The sequence below is a fragment of the Anopheles coluzzii genome, chromosome 2 (genome assembly GCF_943734685.1).
Source record: "Anopheles coluzzii chromosome 2, AcolN3, whole genome shotgun sequence".
NCBI lineage: Eukaryota > Metazoa > Arthropoda > Insecta > Diptera > Culicidae > Anopheles > Anopheles coluzzii.
In genome coordinates, this window is record NC_064670.1 from 87,257,829 (window position 1) to 87,280,704 (window position 22,876).

The 22,876-nt window shown below is 43.3% G+C and overlaps 4 protein-coding genes across 6 annotated transcripts; 1 reads left to right on the forward strand and 3 right to left on the reverse strand.

Annotated features, from left to right (window-relative positions):
* Positions 1 to 93: 93 nt before the first annotated feature.
* LOC120949096 (activating transcription factor 7-interacting protein 1) lies at positions 94 to 10,130 on the reverse strand. 2 transcript variants are annotated; one of them, XM_049605197.1, is made up of 4 exons: positions 10,007 to 10,130; positions 4,320 to 7,158; positions 3,594 to 4,234; positions 94 to 1,117 (listed from the first exon to the last, which is right to left on the reverse strand). In XM_049605197.1, the coding sequence occupies exons 2-4, from the start codon at positions 7,136 to 7,138 to the stop codon at positions 681 to 683; spliced, it is 3,897 nt and encodes a 1,298-aa protein (XP_049461154.1). In that variant the 5' UTR covers positions 7,139 to 7,158; positions 10,007 to 10,130; the 3' UTR covers positions 94 to 680. The 2 variants fall into 2 exon arrangements, with proteins under 2 accessions (XP_049461154.1, XP_049461155.1); XM_049605198.1 differs by lacking the exon at positions 10,007 to 10,130 and adding an exon at positions 7,355 to 7,451.
* Positions 10,131 to 11,006: 876 nt separating this feature from the next.
* Positions 11,007 to 11,942, forward strand: LOC120951623 (transmembrane protein 223). The gene is made up of 2 exons (XM_040370424.2): positions 11,007 to 11,523; positions 11,594 to 11,942. Exons 1-2 carry the CDS (start codon positions 11,118 to 11,120, stop codon positions 11,887 to 11,889), a joined length of 702 nt encoding a protein of 233 aa, XP_040226358.2. The 5' UTR covers positions 11,007 to 11,117; the 3' UTR covers positions 11,890 to 11,942.
* On the reverse strand, positions 11,931 to 12,353 carry LOC120951625 (H/ACA ribonucleoprotein complex subunit 3). The gene is made up of 2 exons (XM_040370426.2): positions 12,195 to 12,353; positions 11,931 to 12,135 (listed from the first exon to the last, which is right to left on the reverse strand). Exons 1-2 carry the CDS (start codon positions 12,246 to 12,248, stop codon positions 11,995 to 11,997), a joined length of 195 nt encoding a protein of 64 aa, XP_040226360.1. The 5' UTR covers positions 12,249 to 12,353; the 3' UTR covers positions 11,931 to 11,994.
* A 1,995-nt stretch (positions 12,354 to 14,348) lies between these two features.
* LOC120948845 (transmembrane protein 170B) lies at positions 14,349 to 21,956 on the reverse strand. 2 transcript variants are annotated; one of them, XM_040365616.2, is made up of 2 exons: positions 20,830 to 21,956; positions 14,349 to 17,961 (listed from the first exon to the last, which is right to left on the reverse strand). In XM_040365616.2, exon 2 carries the CDS (start codon positions 17,003 to 17,005, stop codon positions 16,592 to 16,594), a length of 414 nt encoding a protein of 137 aa, XP_040221550.1. In that variant the 5' UTR covers positions 17,006 to 17,961; positions 20,830 to 21,956; the 3' UTR covers positions 14,349 to 16,591. The 2 variants fall into 2 exon arrangements, with proteins under 2 accessions (XP_040221550.1, XP_040221549.2); XM_040365615.2 differs by having other exon boundaries at positions 17,318 to 17,961; positions 20,830 to 21,955.
* Positions 21,957 to 22,876: the final 920 nt, after the last annotated feature.

Here is a 22,876-nt window from a genome sequence, read left to right on the forward strand (position 1 = left end):
TTTAGGTTAACCGGCCGTCTGCAGGGTCCTGGCTTACAAATCGTTCTGGTACTTTTAAAAACATGTCATGAATTGTGACGTTACTGACAGCCATTGTTATTCAATCCGTTTGCTAATGTATTCCGTTCTGTAGATAAAATTGCCTAAGTTGCCAAGACTAAATATTTGGGCGATGTATGTTTTTTGTTGTTAAAGATTCTAACATCCAGATCGTTTTGCACAGCACACGTGTTGCACAGAATCATTTGTTAATAGATAATTCCAGCATGGCACGCCTCATCTTCTTATGAATTTCATTGTACTGCACCACGCAATTCTAAGACAGTTATTTGAACCAGATAACTCAAAATGGTGGACCTACGCATTTTGGACTATTCGGTTCCTCCCAGCTGAACACACACACGAAGACCATACATACAAAGCTAATTTAACAAGAGGATAGATGTAGATCATCAGCTGAAAGATAGATTCTTCCGGTTGAAAGTGGAGTTAAAAGAGTATGTACAACGGAGTTGAAATTTTACAACTAATCGAACAAGTCAGTCGGTCTCTAGAAAAACTAAAAAGAAGGTTTGTTTGTTGGCCATGTTTATGAGCATATTATATTATGCAGCGAAAGACCGTGCAATCGTGTTCTAGACAATATTTCAAACGCGGCTACCTTAAGATAACGCTTAACTCTAAGCATTGGACACGCTGCATTCGCTCCAGGTGCGCGGGTCACTGAACATTCCTACACGTTTGTGTTTGTCGATAGCACGTACGGCGAAGTAATAACGCTGCCCTTCCTGGAACTGGGTGAGCGTCACCGCCATTGGCAATAGCAGTGCCTTAACGTCTCCGACATGCCTCCATTCTTCCACCGGGTTCGGGACCGCTAACTCCTGATATGCATAGATCTGATAGTTTTCGATTTCGGAATGCCTGTGGTCGAGGGTAGGCATTAACCAGGATATAACGATGCCGGTTTGTACATTATTCACGCATATAGTTGGTTGTGGTGGGGGCAATTTCCACGACGGATCGTTTTCCGGTTGCGGTCCAGGTGGTGGGAGCGGTACAATCAGAGCTTGTATGGACGGTTTCACTACGATGCGCTTTTTCATCAACGCTTGATCTGCAGGATCCGAAAAGGAAGAATCAAGATTTTGTTTTAATAATAATTTGTTTTTTTTTTTTAATAATAATGTTATATTGAAACAAACTAAAACTATATGCAATATTTAATGGTTTGGTGCATGAAAGTTAAATTGTTACAAATAATTGTGTTTAACTGTTGCGTTTCGTTTGTAGTTCGTATAAACGTAGATGATGATACGTTGATGACGACATGTTCGTATAAACGTGTAAATGATAAGCTATTCGTGATTTATTTTTGGACAACGGCGCCTATAAACCGGCATCAATGAATCGTTTCGTTTATGGCCGTCTAATCAAAGTGCAATGAGTAACGTGATTAAATTTAGTGCTCTTTTGCATTTTATCATTTATTTGATACGATTCGTGCAGAAAACTCTGTTATTTCTGGGGTTTAAGTCGATTAATTTTTTTGACGAAAAAAATTCAATTTATATTGCAATGGATAATTTTTGAAGCAGATTGTTCTGATTTAACTTTTGATGAATCAATTCCAAATCCGCGTAATTCGAGAACCGTGTAACTCGAAAACCAGCTATAAGTTGAGCTTTTCAAACAATTACTGCTGGAAATGGCTCGTTCATCAGTAATGGAGACTAGATCGGAGTAGAAACAGAATCGGTTCCTGGACCAAGCCAGAATGGCGAATCGTCCATTGACAGACACAGGTCCAGATACAGTTTAGTTAACTTGACGTAAGTTCAGTCTACGTTCTTAGTCGGACATTACGAGGGGATGAATTCCAGAAGATGTATTAGTTCATTGTTTAATGAACGGAAAGTCCTGTATAACTTTTAGTGTTTCCGTGCTAGTCCCCATGGCTGATGACGGCCCATAGACGATTGACCGTGACCGAGAAACCCAGAAACCCCTTCCTGGAAATCGATATCAGTCTAGAATCAGTACTTAATTACAACTAAGATATTGCTATAAGTAATCTGTATCATTTTGTCCGCTTGATTATCTGTCGAGTCAAACAGAGAAAGACAACACGCTGATTTTGTTTTTTGAAACCATTCGCAAGCACCGCATATCTGCCATGGCTATCGTGATGATCACCGACAGAAAATGTCACCAACCATGTGATGGTCGCACCAATTGTTCGAGTCTCACCTCTGATCATCACAGTAGAGCTCGTGACGTTGACAATATTTTGTTTCAGTCATTTTGTCAGTGATTTATCATGACTATGTCAGTGACATTTTGCAGAAATGATCACAGTAAAAAAAGTCATGACATAGTGACTGACCAATGACTGATGGTCGCAAAAATGTCTCAAAGCATGTATTCATCACACCAATCATTTAGAGCAGTGCTCTCCAACCTTTTTAGGATCGCTAACCACTTGGCTCTGAAAATAAATTAGCTGCGACCCATATCCATTGACAGCATACATTTTTTTAAACTTAGTTCAAAGTTTTTGATCAAAATATGTTTAAATCTTATTCTAGCCCACATGCCTGTTGAAAATTTAATTTGGACTATGGAGGGAAAAAGGCACGATATGTATAATATTACAAAAATGCACGGTAATATAAGGTATTCTTTTTTCAATGTTTGTTGGCGTCCACATCTGTTAACGCCACGCACCACAGGTTGGAGACTACTGATTTAGAGTATCACCTCTGGTCATATCACTTGAGGACGTGACGCTGACATGGATTTTGTTTCAATCAGATTTTTTTATGACATTGACAGTTACATTTTGCAGCATTGGTTGTGACCATGTAAAGAAAACTAATTTCCTTTGGCTGACAAACTGCGGACCTGGCCAGTATTGCGAACGGTGACAAACGTCGACTATAACATGTAAACATTCACACTGCTTGAAGCATCGCATTCGATTTTCACTCGTTCATTCTACAATGACATCAAAAAATGTCGTCACTGGACGCGTTTTTGCATGAAAATGCGTAATTCACTGTTGAACTAGCCGCAAATTTTGCCTAGACATTTGGCCTAGATTTTGATCATATTAAAATCCTATAAAGTATCACATGTAGAACAGCTATTAAAACATATTTCGGTTAGTAATTAGAGTTTGCCAACCAAGCCTAGAAATAAATTCGATTCAAACAAAAACATATTTGTTAGTGTCCGTCATGGATTCAAGTACTGTAGGCACGACTGCACGATCCCGTGGTACAATTGTCAGCTCATACGATTCATGGACCATGCCCCCGTAGCAAGAACTGATTCAAATGCCTGTATAGGTCCTCATGTCCGCGTAGAACGTTACACCAAACACTACAAGCATGACGGACAATCCTTTAATAAGTTCACCAACAAGTAACAAGCTCATTAGTCGATTAGGCGGGCCAATACCGACCCCCTAAGGTCGTTGCGCCAAATAAGAAAAACAATTGAAACTTGTAAAATATCGCTCCGCGTTAAACTAAAGATGGGATGAAATCAGGAAAATGGAAGTAGAAAGATGTGAATTTATTGATTCATACCTGTGGATGAAACCGGCGGCCGTGGCACACTGCTAGTATAGATGGGTTGGCGGATTGGTTGCAACGGTGGTGCATTTACGCGTTTAACGTTTATCGCAGGTCGTACAACGACACCATTATGCTGATATACTGGACTGACGACTGTCGAGTTTGCGGCGACGGTAGCAACAGCTCCACTGCCGTCGGGCTTGGCAAGCCTTGCATGAATGCGCATCAGCTGGTTGGTAGCAATTTGTGAGGTTGGAATTGCTGTAGGCGCTTGTGCTAATGCAAACGTTTGCCCACCATTCAGAGAAGGTCTCGGCCGCTTGGCAGCATTCGACGAGGCCGTATCGCCTTCCCCTCCCTGCGTTTCATCTTCCTCCGTCAAATCGATCAAAGAATCGTCCACAGAGGAGGAAACAACCGTGGACGATGGTTGAGGGTTCGGTCTTTTCTGGGTCGACGGTGACGTGGTGGAGCTTACAGTGGTGGAAGAAGTTCGCAACGCACTGACCGAAGCCAGTTGGAAGCTGCTCGTTGCGAGAGGAGGCGGGTTGCTATTCAAGACACGGGCTTGGACATTTACCGGGCGTGGTCGGCTAGAATTATCCACTAAAGGTCGGGCGAGGGAATTTTCACCCGGTTGCACATCTTGTCGGCTGTGGAAGGTAAAAAAAAAAACAAATTAATAAAATAATTTTAATTATATGCGCATATTTCGTTTGCGCTTTCTGTTGCACTTACGCATTGGTTTGCGCTTTCCGTTGCACTTGCTGGCTCTGCTCGTGTATTTGTTGCAGCAGAAGCTCCTGTTGCTGCCGTGCTTGTTTCTCTTGCTGCGCCTGCTGGTACGCTGACAGTGGAGGCCGCATGGGAGTAATTTTCTGCAGTTGCTTTTTGCGCACAGGACTATCAACTCCAGGCGAAACGCTATTAGTTCCGGAGTCACTGCTTGTCGCGGTAATGGCAAGGGGTGGTGGAGTATTGTTGAGCGCCGGTACTGCGTTTGAACCATCGCCGGCATTGATCGACAGTCTGTTCGGTATGACCGGTGGCGTGAACGTGGCAACCGTTGTCACAGTATTGCTAAGCTTCGCAACATAAGGTTTGAATGATCGTGCCACCCCGTTCGCCGTAGTGGAATTGTTTGGGCTCGTGCGAGTTGTTATCATCTGCGGTGCATTATTCGGTACATGATGCCGCTGCACTGTGACACGCTGCACACCACCGATCACTGCCTGCTGGCCGGGTCTTTTCGCCATCTCACTGGAAACCTCGCGCATACCGCCACCATGCTCACTAACACCGTTCACCGCTGCTGTTGCCATGGCAACGGCAGCTGATTCACCCTTCCGTTTTCCGGAACTACTGCTGGACGGCTTGTGACCCGTCTCCGCTGCATATCCACCCCTCGACACTTGCAGCCCAACAGCGCGAGTAATTTTCACCGGTGCGATGTAAGTGTTGGCCCGCTTTTTCATGTCCTCTACCGCTCGATCGGCGACCAGCTTTAGCGCCTCATAGTGGCTCGTCATGTCCGCCAAGCTGCGCTCAAATCCTTGCAGCTTTACAGCCTGCTTCTTGATAATCGATCGCAATGCGGCATTATCCGATTTGTACACCAGCGCTTCGCTGATCTTCTGCAGCACCAGTTGCTCCAAATCGGAGCGCGTCATTCCCGTGAACGGTTTGCAAAACCTTCGCAAAAAATCCATCCGCATCGGTACGTCGCTCTTCAGCTCGGGAGGAATTGGTGAGAGTCGTACCTTCGAATCGACCGCAACGGACTGATTCGCCGTAGCATCACTGTTTTGCTTCCCGTCCGCTGGAGCAGAGTCCGCCGTCGCGTTTTTATCAGAGTGGGTCATGCTTTGGACATTCGTGTCGTCTCCGGCAGTCTTTTTGTCGGTCTCGTCCTCATCGTCGTCGTCATCTATCACCAGCACGTACGGGTATACTGAGGGTTCCGTTGCGGCGGTACGCTTTTCAGCATCTGCTACGGCGCACTGCTTATTTGCAGGGTTACTATGCTCTGTTGCGTTATTTTCATGCGGCGCATCGCTGCGTGTTTCCGCATTCGGTCTAAGTGAGTCTAACGCCGCCGATTTAGCTTGCGCTTCGAGCAAATCGGTATTCAACCTAGCAGGTACATCGATCTGTTCTTTTGAAGGGTTAGTTAAATTATCTATGTTAGCAGCACCAGTTGTAGACTGGTCTTTTTCTTCCCGAGTTTCGTGCTGTTTCGCATGGGATGAACTATCGGCCGGCTCAGTCGACGGGTACTCATCGGCCGTACTCATCGAGCGAGCCTTTTTCCTGGGCGGTTCATTTGCTTCGGACGCTTCGCTCTCATCCATCCCGTCAGCATCCGTATCGGTTACTTTCCCATGATCGCCATTATCGTTCCCAACCGGCGCCGATTTATCCCGTGCAACATCTTTCGCAACATCGGTGCTCGTACCTTCCGGTTTGTCGCTCATGCACGGAGAGCTCGGACCTTCGTTAGCCTCGGGCTGCCGTTGACTTTTAGCTACATTTGGCATTTCTTCAAGCATACATACATCTTCATCAATGGGTACAGTGTCTGAACAGTCCACCGCTGGCACGGTGGCACCTTCTTGTGTTCCCGATTCACTGTTTTTATCAGCGGAGCACTTTTCCGTATCTGAAGAAATCGCCGCCTGTTCGACTTTATCAGAATTCGGCTGTAAGGATGTGGCAGTGCTTTCCGGCGGTACACTCGCACCAGAGTGACCGTTATCCTTTTCTTCATTTGCTTTACCGTCCGTAAGGCAAATGGATGTATCATCCAGCGTTACAACCGTATCATCCGCTACTACACTCGCACCATCCTTCCGCTGATCTACAGTTTTGTCATTGAACTCAATCAAATCGCTCCGATTCGCGTCGGATGCCTGGTGCGCAGCAAATGCTTCCTCTTGCGCTCCCAGTAACGACTGGAGCAGTTCCTGTGCGGTCATTTCGGCGCTAGACTTTGCCGGCGTCGTCGGAGGTGCTGCTACTGTTGCTTTCTTCACCCTCTGGGCGGGCTTTTCACTGCTCGGTTCCTCGCTAATGCCCGATTCCTCCGCACTGGAAACACCGGTCAGATCAATGTTTTCGACCAGTGAAAGGTCTTCGTCATCTGGCGGCGAAAGGGAGGCCGATTCCTGCCGCTCCGCCGGCTTCTCTGAGGCTTGGTCGTCGGTCTCAGCCACTGTTGTTGGCTCTTTTTTAGCCTCACGGTCATCATGTTTGTCCTTAGCGTCCACGCTTACAATCGTCGTTTCGATCGGTGTAATGCCGGAAATGTCCCCGGGGGCTACATCCGGCTTCGCGGGCTCCGAATTATCGCTGGCCTTGCTCTTCCCCTCCTCTCCGGCCGGTGCTTTCGGTGGATCGTCCTCATCACTGTCACTGATCAATAGGGCAGGCAAATCATCGTTTTCACGCCCAACAACCCCGGGTGACTTTTCAGCGACAAGCTCCTGTGCTGTTTCGGCATCCGGTGCAGACTGCTCCTTGTCGTTGGTGGATGAAACTGGCTGATCCACGTCCATCATTGCTCAAGCACTAGCGACGGCTGCAAGAGAAGTAGGAGAACACACATCAGACACACAGTTGCTTCACCAGTGCTACCCCCCGCACAGAGAACGGGGAGAAACCCAAACTAACACCCAACGTGAAGTTACACCAGTTTTGTGTACATTAAGATTGCAAACACGAGTAGGTACTCATTTTAGCAAGCTCACAATTAAAGGGAAAATTGTCAAACAAACCTCATAACAACTCTAAACTCCACTTTTCTGTCCAGCGAGACACCGAAAACCTATGCCGCGTACGCGTACGCATGTACTGTTTGTGTGTATGTGTGTGTCAAACATCACACAACGACTCTGTTGCTGCGTGAGCGTGAGCGGGAAGGTTATCGACCCGCTCTTTCTCTCTTTCTCTCTCACTATCTGAGAGCGCACGGGAGAGCAAAACGCGCGGTAACGTGTTTGGCGCGTGGCTGTGTAGTTGTGAGATCCTGTACCTCTTTCCCCTTCCCGGCAAAGGACAATAGGGTCGGTAAATCCAGCGTGATGATCCTATCCTGTTTCCTCATTTCCGCACGCCCTCTCCCGCGCTCTCTCTTCACCTTCTCTAAGTACATTTCGATGTAGAATGGATTCCACCGCACCTACCCATAAAAGCTACTACTAGGATTCTAAATGTAGCTCGATCAACTGCTCAATGAGAATGATCGGTAGATACCACGCCTTTCTTTCTCTAGCTCGAGGCAATCATACGTTTTCGCTCAAGTCCGTACAAAGCAGAACCGAACTTGTCGGATATCTTGACATTTTAGGCACTCAGAGAATAGAACCGCACCGATTTGATCCGGTTATTAAAGCTGTTCGTTACTAGAATACCTTGCAATATCATTCCCATGCGATAATACCGATATTTTACAAACGCTAGTACCGCTGACGATCCCTGGAGCAAAGAGTGGCAGCAGTGCCGGCATCGAAAATAGGACGAACAACAAAGCATCAAGAGAAATCCCTGAGAAGTTTGCAGTTGTTTGCGAAGACGCACCCTACTACATCGCTATGGACAATTCTTTGAACGCTCTACAGTGGCGAATACATTACACAAATACTATAATGTCACAGCCTACGTGCTGCGGCTAATACGCTCTGATGCTATATCATCATCTCAAAAGTATGCGGAATCGTTCGCGAGCGTCAAAGTACGCTGTGATGAAAAGATGATCAAGTTTTAACATTTACTTTTGACGTCATGTTCAAGGCCAGAGGAAAACACTTTCGGCTGGCAGATATCATGTGTCAATTTATGTCAAGAATAACCAATCGCCAACGCCCTTCAATGGTTAGTTAAGACCACCGTTCTTGATATAGACCTAACACAACATTTATACAACGAATACGCCGCTTCCATTGGAATATCAACTATGAAGAGCGAGTTCCATTTAAATTCATTTTGAAGAATTGGCTTCGCTACATATATTTTGCGATCGTTTCAATATATATTCCTCTATTGCTATATTCATGTCATGCAATACTTTTCGTCGAAAAAAAAGTCATTTGAGCAGTTCTGCTAACAAACGTGAATGTGTATGTGTGCAAACCTTCCATTTTGTGTCCACACAACGACGTCCACGTTATCAATCCGAACATCGCGAGAAAAGTATTGCATTCTCTAGGGATGTACAGCAAGAGCAAAATTTATGTTTCTTTATTGTTGCTCTTGTTGTTGTTGTTGTTGCGGTTGTGGTTGTTAAATGATTATTTGTTTCTAACTTTCTCTGTTTTGATTGCATAAATTAATTATTTAACATCTTTCTGTTTTGAAAAGACAATTTTTTTAAGAGATTGAATATTCGACCAACGGAGGAATTAAAGCCTCTAGGCTAAATGAACAAGTACCTCTAGCTCATAGAGCAGTGAAAACGAAAGCAGAAAAACATACAACGAAAAGAAGAAAAAGAAGTTATCAAGCTGAAAGACCTGCTAGAGACCATTTCCAATAGAGTTCAAGATATCAACATGAAATAAAGATAGCAATACTACTACCATTTCGTAAGAGAAATATACAACCATCCGTCCACACCATGATAAAAAATGATGAAATTGGTTACGGGTAGAATTTTATTTCAACCATTCGAGGTTTTGGGATTGATTGCGGGGAAAATATCCAACACAACTATCATTGCAAACAGAAGTCGTAATAGACAACTCTTGCTCATACATCGTTCACAGTGATATTTCGACTAAAAACTAGCGAAACGATAATCCTCCTTCACCATGTACATGGACTGATTGGCGAAAAGGTGCTACAACGTGAACGAACAGATCGCAGGCGGCTGTTACTGGCCGGGTTTGCTGTGCCTCCGTGAAGCACGCTTACCACCACCACTAGCACCGTCACACACCACAAGAGAGACATGTTTGCGCGTCGGTAGCTTTGCTGTGTGTGCGATTTCGCTGCACGCACACACACTCATGCGCGCTGCTATTACCGACTGCTATTCTCGGTGTGTTGCGTTGTACAGGCATATTACCATACAATAGTTATATGAGGTGAACCTTATATAAGCGTACACAGGCACTCGTATGGAGTTCCTTATGTCGTTCGGAGCATTGTAATGTTGTTATTGTCAACTAATGACGATAGATTAGTTAAATGAGGATTGTGGTCGATTTTTATAGTGTCAACATAGGACTGACCTTTATAGTTGAACATTTAGAATAATGAGAATTTAGCATTAGATTTGTATGATAAGTAATAAATGTTTTACTATCTCAATTATATAAAGTTAACTATAAAACGTTATTAAAAGTGCCAAATAGGAATAAGACATATTATTAATAATAATTGTTATTGTGTAATGTAAACATATAATGTACATATTACCAACTACTTACTGTGTAGGAGAAATTGTTTCATGTGAAACCTTAATAAGGACCACGGGAGCAGCACTAAGAAGCACTAAATACACGTCCTCACTGCACAAAGGCTACACAAACACTAACGAAAAGTGATAGTGAAATATTTTTCACAGCTTGCTTTGCTCTCTTTCTCTCTGTCTTTCGCACAAAGGCGCCTATAAGTTTGACAGTTCTAGCAATGACGCTCTCTCTCTAGCCATCCATATTTCTCTTTCGCAGTTGCGCTCTCTCCGCGAAAAGTATGTGTGTGTGTTTTGTAGAATTTTGTTTCATTTAGTGATCACCTTCGTTTACTCAATTGTTTAGCTGGTAGTATACTATCAGGTGAATATCATTTCTAAAGAATGATCATCACGTCCTATAACATTCATAGCAGCCATGCACTGTTTTCAGAGCTAATATGACAACTTGCTGCTACAATATGATTGTTTTAGTAAGAAAATACGCCTCCAAAGGGTTATGATAATAAGAAGGTAGCATAATATATATAGAGAATGAGAGAGGTTATGTAGCATTTTGCGCATTATATAGCAAAAGCAATATGATAGTTTTCATAAATTGTAAAAAATAATATCATTTATCGCAAAGTGCATGTTGTGATTAGAATCAGATCATTGGCGCACTCCACACTATCTGTTTTGATGTCAATCGCAAATGTCATTTTTTGAGTTTATTTTATCTATTGCCACTTAATTACTCTGTATGAAATTCTATTAATCCTTTGAGTCATAGAGTAGCATAATAATGCATTCGTTTGACCAATTTGAAAGCTAATGTAATTGAATATTTTTTTATAAAACAAATAAATTTGACGTTAAAAGATGTTATCTCTAGACCGATGTATCTCGTGTTTTAATCAATATTTATTTGTGTTACTTTCAAAACACACTAATAAAAGTATTTTCTATAGTTTGATGAAAAAAATTGAAATTCTGTTTTAACAAATGTCACGCTGATGGCCATTTGCAGTCCCATTTGATTGGACGGGGTATTCTTGATGTAAATATAAACAAACTTCGCCGCTTCATAATGCAGTTAGATAACTAATAATTTATTCGCGCGAAAAGGAACAACAATCGTATTAAACATGATTTTACGGTTGCTGTCTTCGCTCAATAGTCACCTGGGTAAGCCTACTTCGATTCTAGCTACTCTAGGATCCCGTTACCCGTCCTGCGGGAGTGTGATCCGTTCGACCGTACAGCGGGGGCAGTCGACCCAAGCACCGGCAAACCGCGTGTACGATGTGAACACCAAAGTTCCCAAGGATGTGATGCTGTTTAAGTACGAAAATCCGCGCTTCTTCAAAGTGTTGAACATCTTTGCCGTGTCGCAATTTCTGTTCTGGGGCTATCTGTGCCACTTTTCCTACACCACGCTGAAGGATGCCCCCGTGCAGGAAGATGGCAAAGAGGACCTACCATGGTACAAGCGGGTAAATTTGGGAGAAAATAAATACCGCAATGGCATAGCGATAATGTGCTTCTTCATAGGTGAGTGATGCTCGAAAAACAAATTAAAAGAGTTCTATAATTCACGCCAATGTGCGGGGTTCCCTTCTAGGATACGGAGTGCTGTTCGCTTCGTGGATGTTCACGTTGCGATCCGTACGCTATTTGGTGTTGCGCAAAGGTGGCGATAAGGTGAGCGTCGTTACATATGCTCCGTTCGGGACCAACCGAATCATGGACGTGCCGCTGAAGTACGTTTCCGCGCAGGAGTCTCGCGAGGCAGCACGTGTCACGGTACCGGTGAAGATCAAGAACAGGGCACTGTTTTACATGCTGGATATGCGGGGCGAGTTTACCAACACGAAGCTGTACGATTATACGGTCGGTTTGAGCCGAAAGCTGAAGTAAACCGAAGCGATAGAAACGGACACGCAATAAACGGTAGGAAGTTACATCTTAAATTCGGAGCTTTATTTTTAAACGGTAGAGTGGAATTTTGAACGATTCAGCCGATCAGTACACGGGCTCGGGCTTCTGCGTCAGCAGCAATCCAAAACGCTTCTTGATGATGATACGGTAGCGAGAGTACTTGTCCTCTGGAGAAAATCTCGCCGGATGTGCTGATTGGGTCGGCTTGCCTTCTGCGTTGTTTTTCTGCAAGAGCAGGGAAACGGTTAGAACGACTGGTCTCGAAGAATTACACTCTCTCTTACCTTCAGGGTGTAAACCCTTTCGCCATTTTCATTTAAATCGTACATTAGATACATTTTGATTTAGTTTTAGTTGTCTGATCAACGAAATGTTTCCGTGAAATCGTTTCCCGAATGCACGTGCGCGTTGTTTACGATTGGATCGTTTGACGTTTACCAAATTTCGCCCCAACATGTGTTTTCGCCAGCAGCATAAGGTGTGTACACAAAGGTATCCACAGCGCGTAGCGGGCGAGCTCAAAGTTTGCGAACTTGAAATTACAGGCGGTCCCCGAGATACACGGTTAATGGGGACCGAAAACGTCCGCAAAATACCACGTATCTCGAATTTCCGCGTAAGTCGAATCTCTTGATTTCCAGCTAAAATATCACTAATTTTCGTGTAATTTTGCAAGTAGGGGGTGGTTTTAGCCTCGTTATGAATTATTTGAGGTGATTCTGACTGAATATAACAGTTTTAAACCTTTTGGAATAGTTTTTAACATCCCATCGAAACGGAAATTATTTGGCAATTTACAATTGATGTGTCAAATCAGTACAATTTGCTCAAAGAACTGTCAAATTTAGAAAACCGCGTATCTCCGAATCCGCGTATAAGAGGTACCGTGTATCTCGGGGACCGCCTGTACAGGACCTTTCGGCGGCAATACAGTGAGAATTCAATAGTTGAACACTTTTTTTTTAGTTTGCATGCTTTTTAGTTGAACGCTCAATAATTTGCTGATAGTTCAATTAAAAAGCATGCGTTTGTATGGAAAATCCGGTTTTTGAAAAAAATCACAACAATCTCATGGCCTGTAGAGTAAAAATTAAAAAAAAAATGTATGGAAAAACCTGCCTCCTAAAAAGCACATACAGTGGAGCGCCGTTTATCCGGGTACTTTTTATTCGGTTTTCCGTTTATCCGTGCTGTTGAGAAATGACAGTTCAATACAAAAGTGATATTGCGTTATGAGGAGGATATTTGTAAAAGCGGTTATAAGAGCACATTGTCATAACAAAAAACACTATAATTAATGGCAAATTTTAAATATTCTCTTTGTAAAAACATGAAGTTAATAAAAACTGAGTTATTTTTATCAAAAAATAAGATAAATTTCCAAAACATAACCAGAAATTGGTGATAAAATATATCATTTGACTCATTATCCGTGATATTCGCTTAGGGTGGTGGCAACGCTTTCTCGCATGCGATTTTATCGGACGGCCTGTCAAATTTTTATATGGGATTTGACAGATAACGTCGGACGACGAAATCGCACGTCCGACGTTATCTGTCAAATCCCATATAAATCTCGTCCGATAAAATTGTTGTGATCATAGCAACCTCTCTAGTTTAAACGAAGTGTAGTAGGCTTTATTGAAATAGAGAATAAATCAGTCTGCATTTTCCTTTCGTACGAACAAGAAGTTCCAACAGGTTATGGGCCCAGGATTAGTGGCGATTAAAACGTTTTAACCAAAAGAAAGATTTCGCAAAATGGAACGATTGGGAATTGCAAAACTCAACGGAGGTAATTACAGTGTCTGGAAGACAAAGGTCGAATTCCTCCTGATGGGAGGGACTGATGCTTAGGAAAGGCGAGCTTAGAAAACGCAAGTTACGAAAAGGCGAGTCATGTTCTTTTGTACATTGCAAAGATCGGACTATGTCATCAGGGTCTCGAATCTGGGTTGGATGTCATGGAAAAGATATGTTTGGAAGGTGTGAGAAGTGCATACCTAGAAATAATGAATTTCAGAGCGTGTGTTGTAGATCATAGCAACCTCGATAGTTAGAATCTGCGCCTACAACTTGGTTTAGAGCCAGCCGAGATTGAGGAGGAGTGTTGTGATCATAGCAACCTCTCTAGTTTAAACGAAGTGTAGTAGGCTTTATTGAAATAGAGAATAAATCAGTCTGCATTTTCCTTTCGTACGAACAAGAAGTTCCAACAAAAATCGCATCCGATGAGCGTTGCCACGAGCCTTATCCGGGCAAGGTCAAGTCCCGAGAAGCCCGGATAAACGGCGCTCCACTGTATTTAATTGTTGGCATGTTTCAATCGAAGTTCAACCAGTGAGTTCAGGCTGTATTTATTAATTTTGTCGTTAATTTGCAGAGAGGAAACAATATTTCGAAAGGTCAATAAAAAAAGAAACAATTTGTCATGTACCTTATTGTTCTTGAATTGATTCAGTTTATTTCCATATTTACGCTAGTGCAGCTTACTTGCTGCCCTGCTGATAATCGCTTAAAACTTTAAGTCTAACACCGTCGGCCGTAAATCTCATGGAAAAATGGATAAAATCAAACTTGACGCAAACACAGCTTTTAAAATTAAAATAGAACCCTTTTTTATCCCTAAAGCCTAGTCAAACTGTTCCTTTCCCTCCCAGCACAGACATAATAAACGCAACGAACAAAATATACAAAACAATCGTTCCTTCGGTATGGAATAAACATAAAACATGATCAGTAAAATAAAATTAAATAAAATAAAAAGTTCCCGCTGCATCATTCTCTACGCATGGTCGGCTACCAATCGCTGATGCTAATTATATTGCTACTAATCATTTCAATGGCTGAAGCCATCCAGCACGTGTTATGGCTGCGCTGCAGTTGCCATGTTCTTCGTTCGCCGCAGCGTTCCCTGTCCTGCAGTGTAGTCAAACCTTTACTGGCATAATCAAATGGCCCAGGCTGTAGTGATGTTTAGTGTGTTTGTGTTCCAGTTTTACTTTCATCTTTGGTAGTAGGAATTTGCCGGCCTTGCTGCTGCCTTGGTTTTGTTCCTCTTGCTTTGATCAATTCACAATTTTCTCAAAGGTAGCCACCGAGAATGTTACGAATCTTCTGTGTGTGTGGGTTTAAAATAACATTTCCTTACAATACAACGACCCTTGGTGCTGCTAGTCGTAGCTTTCGTTCGTTTGTTTTCTTTTGTTTCCTTCATCTCCTCTCCGCGTAAATGATTGATAGTTATATATCTAGCAGGTTTGACTTACGATACACTTGGATCACTATTACTCGATTCGTTTCATATCATGGATTACTATAGTAATTGTGGCTATTCATTATTGATTTCGCTAGTCCGAAGCCGCTTTCAAAGCATACACACACGCGCGCGCGCACACACATTCACTCGGACACAAATGGACATTCATTAGATACACAAGCCGGATTCATTCTACTCCCTTATTTGTCGGTGTTTCGTCCCCAATGCCTTCCTCCACACACACACGCACGGTTTGGGCGTTTTGAAAACGGTTTGTTCGCGGCTTATCTTTGTTTGCCCCCCACCCCGATCGTGCCATCGGATGAAAATCACATGTTGTTACGCGACGCACTAAGCGACCGTTTGGAATACGCGTGGAATTATCCGCGAAACGTTCAACTTAACTACGGCCGCTGAACTAACTACGGCGGAGCGCGTGAGTGGTTCATGTGGCTAAACGCCTCCTTTTCATTGATTTATTAGCTTACGCCATTCTTCTGTACAACTAACGGGGACGACTCTACTTCCGTTAAACTATTGCCTAATTGGTAGTGGATCTCCTTCCATATGCAATCGGTGTGTTGCATTATGCTTGAATTAGCTGTTTTAGAATTTCACCTAATGCTATGAAGAGAACACAAACTCAGACACAAGAAACGAAATGAAACTCCTGCTTTCCGCAAAGAAGCTTCCGCTCCTGGTCTCACGTGTCATGAACGGCTGCCGGGGCAACAGTGACGTATGTTGCGCTTTTGTTTTGTATCGTCCTCACGTTCTGTTCCATTTTCAATTTTCCTAAGCTCAGCGCGGTCAACAAATGGGTTGATTGCACGCGCCTTTGCGTTTTCCCTTTGGCGTGATGTGATTTGATGTGTTGTGATGTGTTTCGTTTCTGTCTTTACTATCAGTGGGGAGGTTAAGTTTGCTTTTTCCCATTATTTCTTCCCTACCGCCTATGTGTTATGCATATTACTGTTTACAGGCTACAGCTACGTTTCAAAAAATCATTGGTGCCCCTCTTATACCTTAGAGAAATTTTGATTTCCACCGCCACCACCGCCGGTACTCTAACCAACTGACGGAGTAGGAATAACAAAATGAAAAAAAGCCAACGTATTCGTGCCTTTCCTTTTTATCGCGAATTTTCCCCTCCCAAAACGCGTTCAATATCACATTCATACCAACATGGCTTGCAGCAAAATACCAGTCTTCCAACGAGGATGAACCCACCCTCCGCCCGGGTCATTACACAAATGTGTAAGTGTGTACAGGACAGGTGTAGCAGTGGATGAGTAGTTTGTTGAAAGGGTAATCCCCGACCCCGGATGGAGGAAAGAAAAAATGGGGGAAGGGAAGGGGAGAATAAAGGGGGGAGACAAATGGATAGGCAGGTTGGCCAGCAGGTTGATGGCGGTCGGTCCCTTACAGTGTGGCCAGGATGCGCGTAAACCCGAAGCAGGCGGACACGATGGTCTGCCCGACGCCCCAGATCATGGCCGCGATCGGCGACATCTGAAAGTTGGAGGCTCGGTGTACAAAGGCAATGACGGTACTGTTGACGACGCCACCGGTCGCCGGCGACAGGACGCCCATCACGAAGATGAAGATGGAAAAGAAGCGCCCGAACTTGTGCTTGCGCAGCGTCACGAACGCGATGACCGCCGCGCACGTGTGCACGAAGATGGACGAGAAGAGGGCCCACAGAAAGATGTGGTACCACATCTCGACGAACGTGCGCAGCGACGACGTACCGACACCCTTCAGACCGATCACATTCGCTATCGTGTCCAGCTCCGAGATACCACCGCCACTGCTGTCCTTGCCATAGTACATCATCGCTAGTGCGCTTTCAGAAGCGGTCGTTGAAATCGGTCACCCTCTGATTGCTTCCAACCGGGATGATGCGAGTGGCTCTCAAATCTCAAACGAGTCGCCGGTAGTCGCTTGCTTCGTCTCGAGTAGGACAAATAGTGTCTTCTGCCACAGAAATGCCCTTCGACCCTTTTGTTCGCACTCTATACGTACTGGTGCGTTTACTTTTCTAAATCCTATTTCTGCCCTAAAATTATGATATACACATCAAGGAGTGTTTATAAAACGATAGGAATGAGATGGGAGGGACTAAGACGATACAAGATGCTACGCCGGTTCCCTGTTGATGGTTGCAAATCACACACGGAACACACTTGCTGCTGTTATAAGTGAATAACACACGACTAACGCCGCGATGTCGTCACTAAGGGGACTGTGACTCAGCAATTCTAGTACAACGAGACAGCGGTGCGCTTTACTACCTCATTCGGGCCTTCCAATAGCCTGGTGCACCAATAGTTCTGCTGCCTACGATCGATCTTCGACGTTGACGGTACCTTTCGCACTGGTGCTGCTGATCGATAGGGACTGTGGGCTTCGTAAATGAGTCTACCCTTCTTCCGGGTGGCTTCTTCTCTGCTGTATCGCTGTGTCGACTGTCCTCCTTTCAGGATGATTAAAATTGACATAGACTTTGGCTGCGACAGCCACACGTTGGGCGACAAACACGATGACGATAGCAATCGGGACGCAGCAACCAGCGCTCGCTCAGAAGGCTGCGGCGGTACGGTTGACGGCAAATGCACGCACGGTTTTACAGACTGTAGTAGCCTAGCGGATGTTGTTATCGACGGACTGCTGCTGCTCTGATGGTCCAGCAGTACGGTGGCAACGCGTGCAGCAGCGGCGACAGCGGCAGAAGATGATGGTCGCAGCAGATAGTGCGGTACTATCGCACCACTGTGCACCATTGTGTGGTTCTGTAAGCAGTACGGGAAAAAAGGTAAACACAATCAGATTAATATACATTTGCTACAGTGATACATGTCGGCGTTCGATTTATAAATTAACGTTTAGGAAAGCATACATTAGTAGGACTGTGCCGTTATTCTTGGGTGTTTCTAGAATCGTGCATTTCGTTATCAAAATCTAATTGGATTGATAAGCATTCTTCGTATTGCATTCTTCATATCAAGCTTAGGCACTTTCAAGTGTGACTGCCCAAACCAACAAGATAAATCTTTATACAGTGGTAGCACTTCCTCTAAGTGCACCATTATATTTTTGCCATTTTTGGTCTAAATTTTTTTTATTTCATTTCAAATAATAAATAACAAACGGAGTAATCAATTTTTGAAAAGAAATTGCTGGCATATTTGAATGGCTGTTTAACAGAACATTCAATTTTACCATTTTATTAATATTACCTATTAGTGTAGGCTCAAATAAACAAACAGAACCAAAAAACACCAAAACACATGTCAGAATGTTGGTTCCTACGGGATGTTTTCATAATAGGATTATTCCTATTGCATTGATAATGGGAATGATGGGATAAAAATAAAATTCAAAAAATATGTGCAGCTTGAATTGAGTAGGGGAATGCGGGGCAAAATGGGCAACTTCTATTTAAGCATTATTTCACTACAAAGATGCATACAAAGATACTTAAAATGTATTCATTGGAGTGTTCTATGAACACCATGTAAGTTTTATAAACCTTTCAATAACCAAATAACAAATAACCAAGAAAAATGCAAAATATGATTTTGTAGCATATTGATGTAATTTTTGCTACTTCGAAAATAAGCTTAAACCAGTGTATCAGGGTTGCGTGGAAGTTTTACATAATAGCGGAATTTGGGGCAAGAGTGCCACCAAGCATTTTTCCTTAAAAACTTTAGTTTAATGATCAATTGTGTATACAGTTGGTTGCTTTCCAATGACTAGGTATACTGAGCCGAATTTCATATAGACCAATCGATATTTCCCATTGTTTTGAACTGATTTATGCTGAGTTTCAAAATTGAGTAGAATATTATAATTTTTGAATCCAACCAAATAAGCTCTCAAAAATTATGCGAACAATCAACCGAGAAAATATTTACACCACCGTATAGCTGAGAAGAAATTTTTTGTGGGGTTAGTTGAAAAAAACTTTCTTTTTGTCACTGAAAAATTCAATTTCAAAAAAGTTGAAAAAGTTGATTTCAAAAAAGCTGTCTAAAATGTAAACATTGTTGTAGCGTTCAGCGGTATGTTGCGCTTTTACGAGCGGATTCTACTCCGGAAAAACAGACCAGCAACAACCCATATTGCGATACAGTTTGTAACTCAAGACATGTAGGAATACATACACTAGTGGTACAAACGTAATAATTTCCAATTATCAAAGAAATACGGTTATTTTACCCAGGTGGCCGTCTTGCCCCATACGAGTGGCACTCTTGCCCCATAGCCCAAAAAACAACGACTTTTTGGACCCTTTTTAAAACGCTTCAAAAACTGTTTTGTTTGCACTTTAAGATAATAAGATAATTTTGGAAGAATTTTAAGGGCTTTCCTGAACAGCAAGACAAAATATAGGACGAGAATAAAATTTAAACCGGCAATTTTAAACCGTAGATAAATGGTGGAGGCATGTAATAATGTATGAATTAACAAGCCAAATTAACTAGTGGCAATTGCGTTGGCTACCAACAAACAAATATAATTACTAAAACGAAGGGTTCGTTATTTAAAAAAAACTGTGGTTGGCACGTGATTGGTGTAGTGATGTGCTCTTTGGAGCGCACCCACGACTCCAATCAGACTCCGGCTATCGTTAGTCCGACTCCGACTCCGACAAAATCCGAACCACAAGTTCTGCGCAGAGTCGTCCGGAGTCGTTCGGAGTCGTCCGGAGTCATCCGGAGTCGTCCGAAGTCGTCCGGAGTCGTTCGGAGTTCTGAGTTGGCCTGAGTCAACCGGTGTCGGAGTCGTTCGAAGTCGTCTAGAGTCAATCGGAGTTAACCGGAAACGTAGTTGGTCAGAGTCAACAGGAGCCGTCCGGTGCAATGTGCTTGTGATTAGGCATTTCATTTCGTTGTGTTTTTTTTTCTTTTACTTTGCGCGTGCACTCTGTATATAGGCCAGACGACTTCGACTCCAACCGATTCCGGACGACTTCGACCGATTCCGAACAACTCCGGACGACTCAAAATAACTCCGAACAACTCCGGACGACTCCAAACAACTCCGAACAACTACGCACGACTCCAGACGACTCCGACTTGGAACGATTCCGGACGATTCCGAATGACTCCGGATAATGCTGAGTGGACCTAACTTCCAGAGTCGGTTTCGAAATTATCGGAGTCGAATCGGAGTCAACTCCGGATTTTTGCCTACTTTACCCATCACTAGATTGGCGCTGCAAGGATGCCAGAAAACGTGAACATTTTGCACGGTTTTTGTAGAACTAACAAAGAAGCGGCAAAAGTTCAGATTTTCTACTCGGCATCCTATACTCACACGGCCAGTAACAAACAGTTGCTTGACAATTTTGAAAACGCAATTGACAACGATGTAAAAATTGGTGACAATTGTTAGCTATTAACACAACGAATTAAGGCAAGAATTTATATTGCAACATATTACGATTTAAAAAATAATAATAACAATGCGATTTGACAATTTACATGATGAAAATTTAAAGCGCTTATAACAATTTCTATCACTGTATCTTCGCGTGTATTGTGCACAAGTTGTGCTGCATCCAAATATCCTTGCCTGTTTCCATCCCAAAGGAAGAAGGTAAAATAAAACAAGAAACTAAAAATTAAGGCGAAATAACAAATGCTCTGTACCTTTGTATCAGTATGTTTTCCCGCTACAGTTCCTCCCACTGTCCTCATCCGCTGGATTCTCCATTTATCGTACACCAGATGACTAATGCCCTGTTTGGTTGATGCTATCGACGCTCTGGACACAGGAATCGCTCGGTTTCAGCCGTGGACTAATTTTGCTGTTTCGGTGTTCGGGGTGGTGCTGCTGCTCTGTCGCGGTACTGGGAACTGAAAACTTAAAAACAATGTTCATGCATCGCTTTTACGGCCACTTGAAGATTGTACGCGCAGTTTAGGCGGTGCTGGAGTTGGTCGCAGAGTTGGTAGTTTTGTTTCGGCGAAGGTACTAGGGGGCGGTAAACTTTTTATTCCACTGTACACCAATTACTTCGGCCTACTTTGGAGCAACGGGCCCTCACCCGCTCGGAGGAAGTTGTTGCAATAGTTATTGTTGCTGTTGTTGCTGCCGTTCTTTCTTTGCTATGATGCCAAATCCTACTGCGGCTTCATTAAACTTTTTCACTTTCCAATCGATCCATTCCGCCCCAACTGTTTTTCACTTTTCCTTCGTTTACCGTCTCGTCGTTTACGGCCCTTTCGGTAATAAAGTACACGGCTGCTCCGTGCACCACGCAGGACACAGTATTTCGTTGAATCACAATTACAGTGGTGCAACAATGCTGCGGAAGCACAGATTTTCGACCTTTGAGCTGAGTATTTTCCAATGCGATGAAAAGGCAAACAACAAAAAAACATACACTTACACACGCACACACACACAGTAGGCAGCAGGTCCACCCTTCTCAAAACACTGCAACGATATATCGAACGGCACCACACAAACGAACGAACCGCAAAGATGTTCCCCTCCCTTCGCTGACGACAAACACACTGCGGAATCGTTCCGTTTTAGGAGGGCAAACCTTTGGAGAGGACGAAAAGTTCACGCACTATCGCGAACCAGTGCCATTTTTTTTAATACAAAACAGTCAAAGTATGTACACGCCAAAGAGACACAAAAACGTTTGTTGAGCGTAGAAAAGTGTGTGACAGGGCTTCTTCTTCCACTTCTTTTTGGCTCGATAGCAATCGCACACACAGTTGTTTGTATCGCAGGCACACGCTCGGTGGAATGGATGTGTGTGTATGTGGGAGTGTGTGTATTTATTTATACGTCATCTGGTTGACAGTTGATAGCAGTGTGGCCAGATCATAATGGTGGTTTTCGATAGGAGCATCAACATTTTATCGGTAGTTTTCGATAGGAGTTTCAGATGTTTTTTGGTAGTTTTTGGTAGGTGTAGAAATTTAAAACACAGTTAAAATGAAGTGGTAATTGGTGAGGGGAAAGGGGTACTAATTTTCAAAAAGAAAGTTCCATATCATGACTAATACATCCGTTATTTATTTAACGGAGATGGATTAGAATTAGTTCATAGCAGTAACACGAATGTAAGCCTTTCGGAAGTGTCGTTCTGAAAATTGTATTAGGGATTCTAAGCAAACGAAGGATTGAGATCCCAAACGACCACTAAACGGGTTCTAAACGACACAAGATCTCTACCTAAACGGAATATAGAAAGACTTCGTTTAGCAGACGGCAAACGACTCATGCATTATAAAAATAGAAGCTGGCAGCGTCATCTGTTGGTGGCACACCCAACCAGTGGAGCCTTCCACACGTGGAGAGCTTTTTCATTCCCTCTGTACTGTTGTATGGTTTCGCATTGAAGTTAAGCATCGCTAGAACCCCAAGTGCCACAAATCCACTAAACGACCACTAAACGGCTTCTAAACGACTCAAGTTCTCTACCTAAACGGAATATAGAAAGACTTCGTTTAGCAGACGGCAAACGACTCATGCATTCTAAAAATAGCGAAAAAGCTGGTGGCGCTCTCTGTTGGTGGGATACCCCAACTAGTTGAGCTTCATCGCTTGGAGGAGAGCTTTCTCATTTCCTCTGTACTGTTGTATGATTTCGCATTGAAGTTATGCATCGCTAGAACTAGAACGGCGATACAATTGTTTAAATACTAAACTCCAATAGAAACCATCAGCACTGAAGCA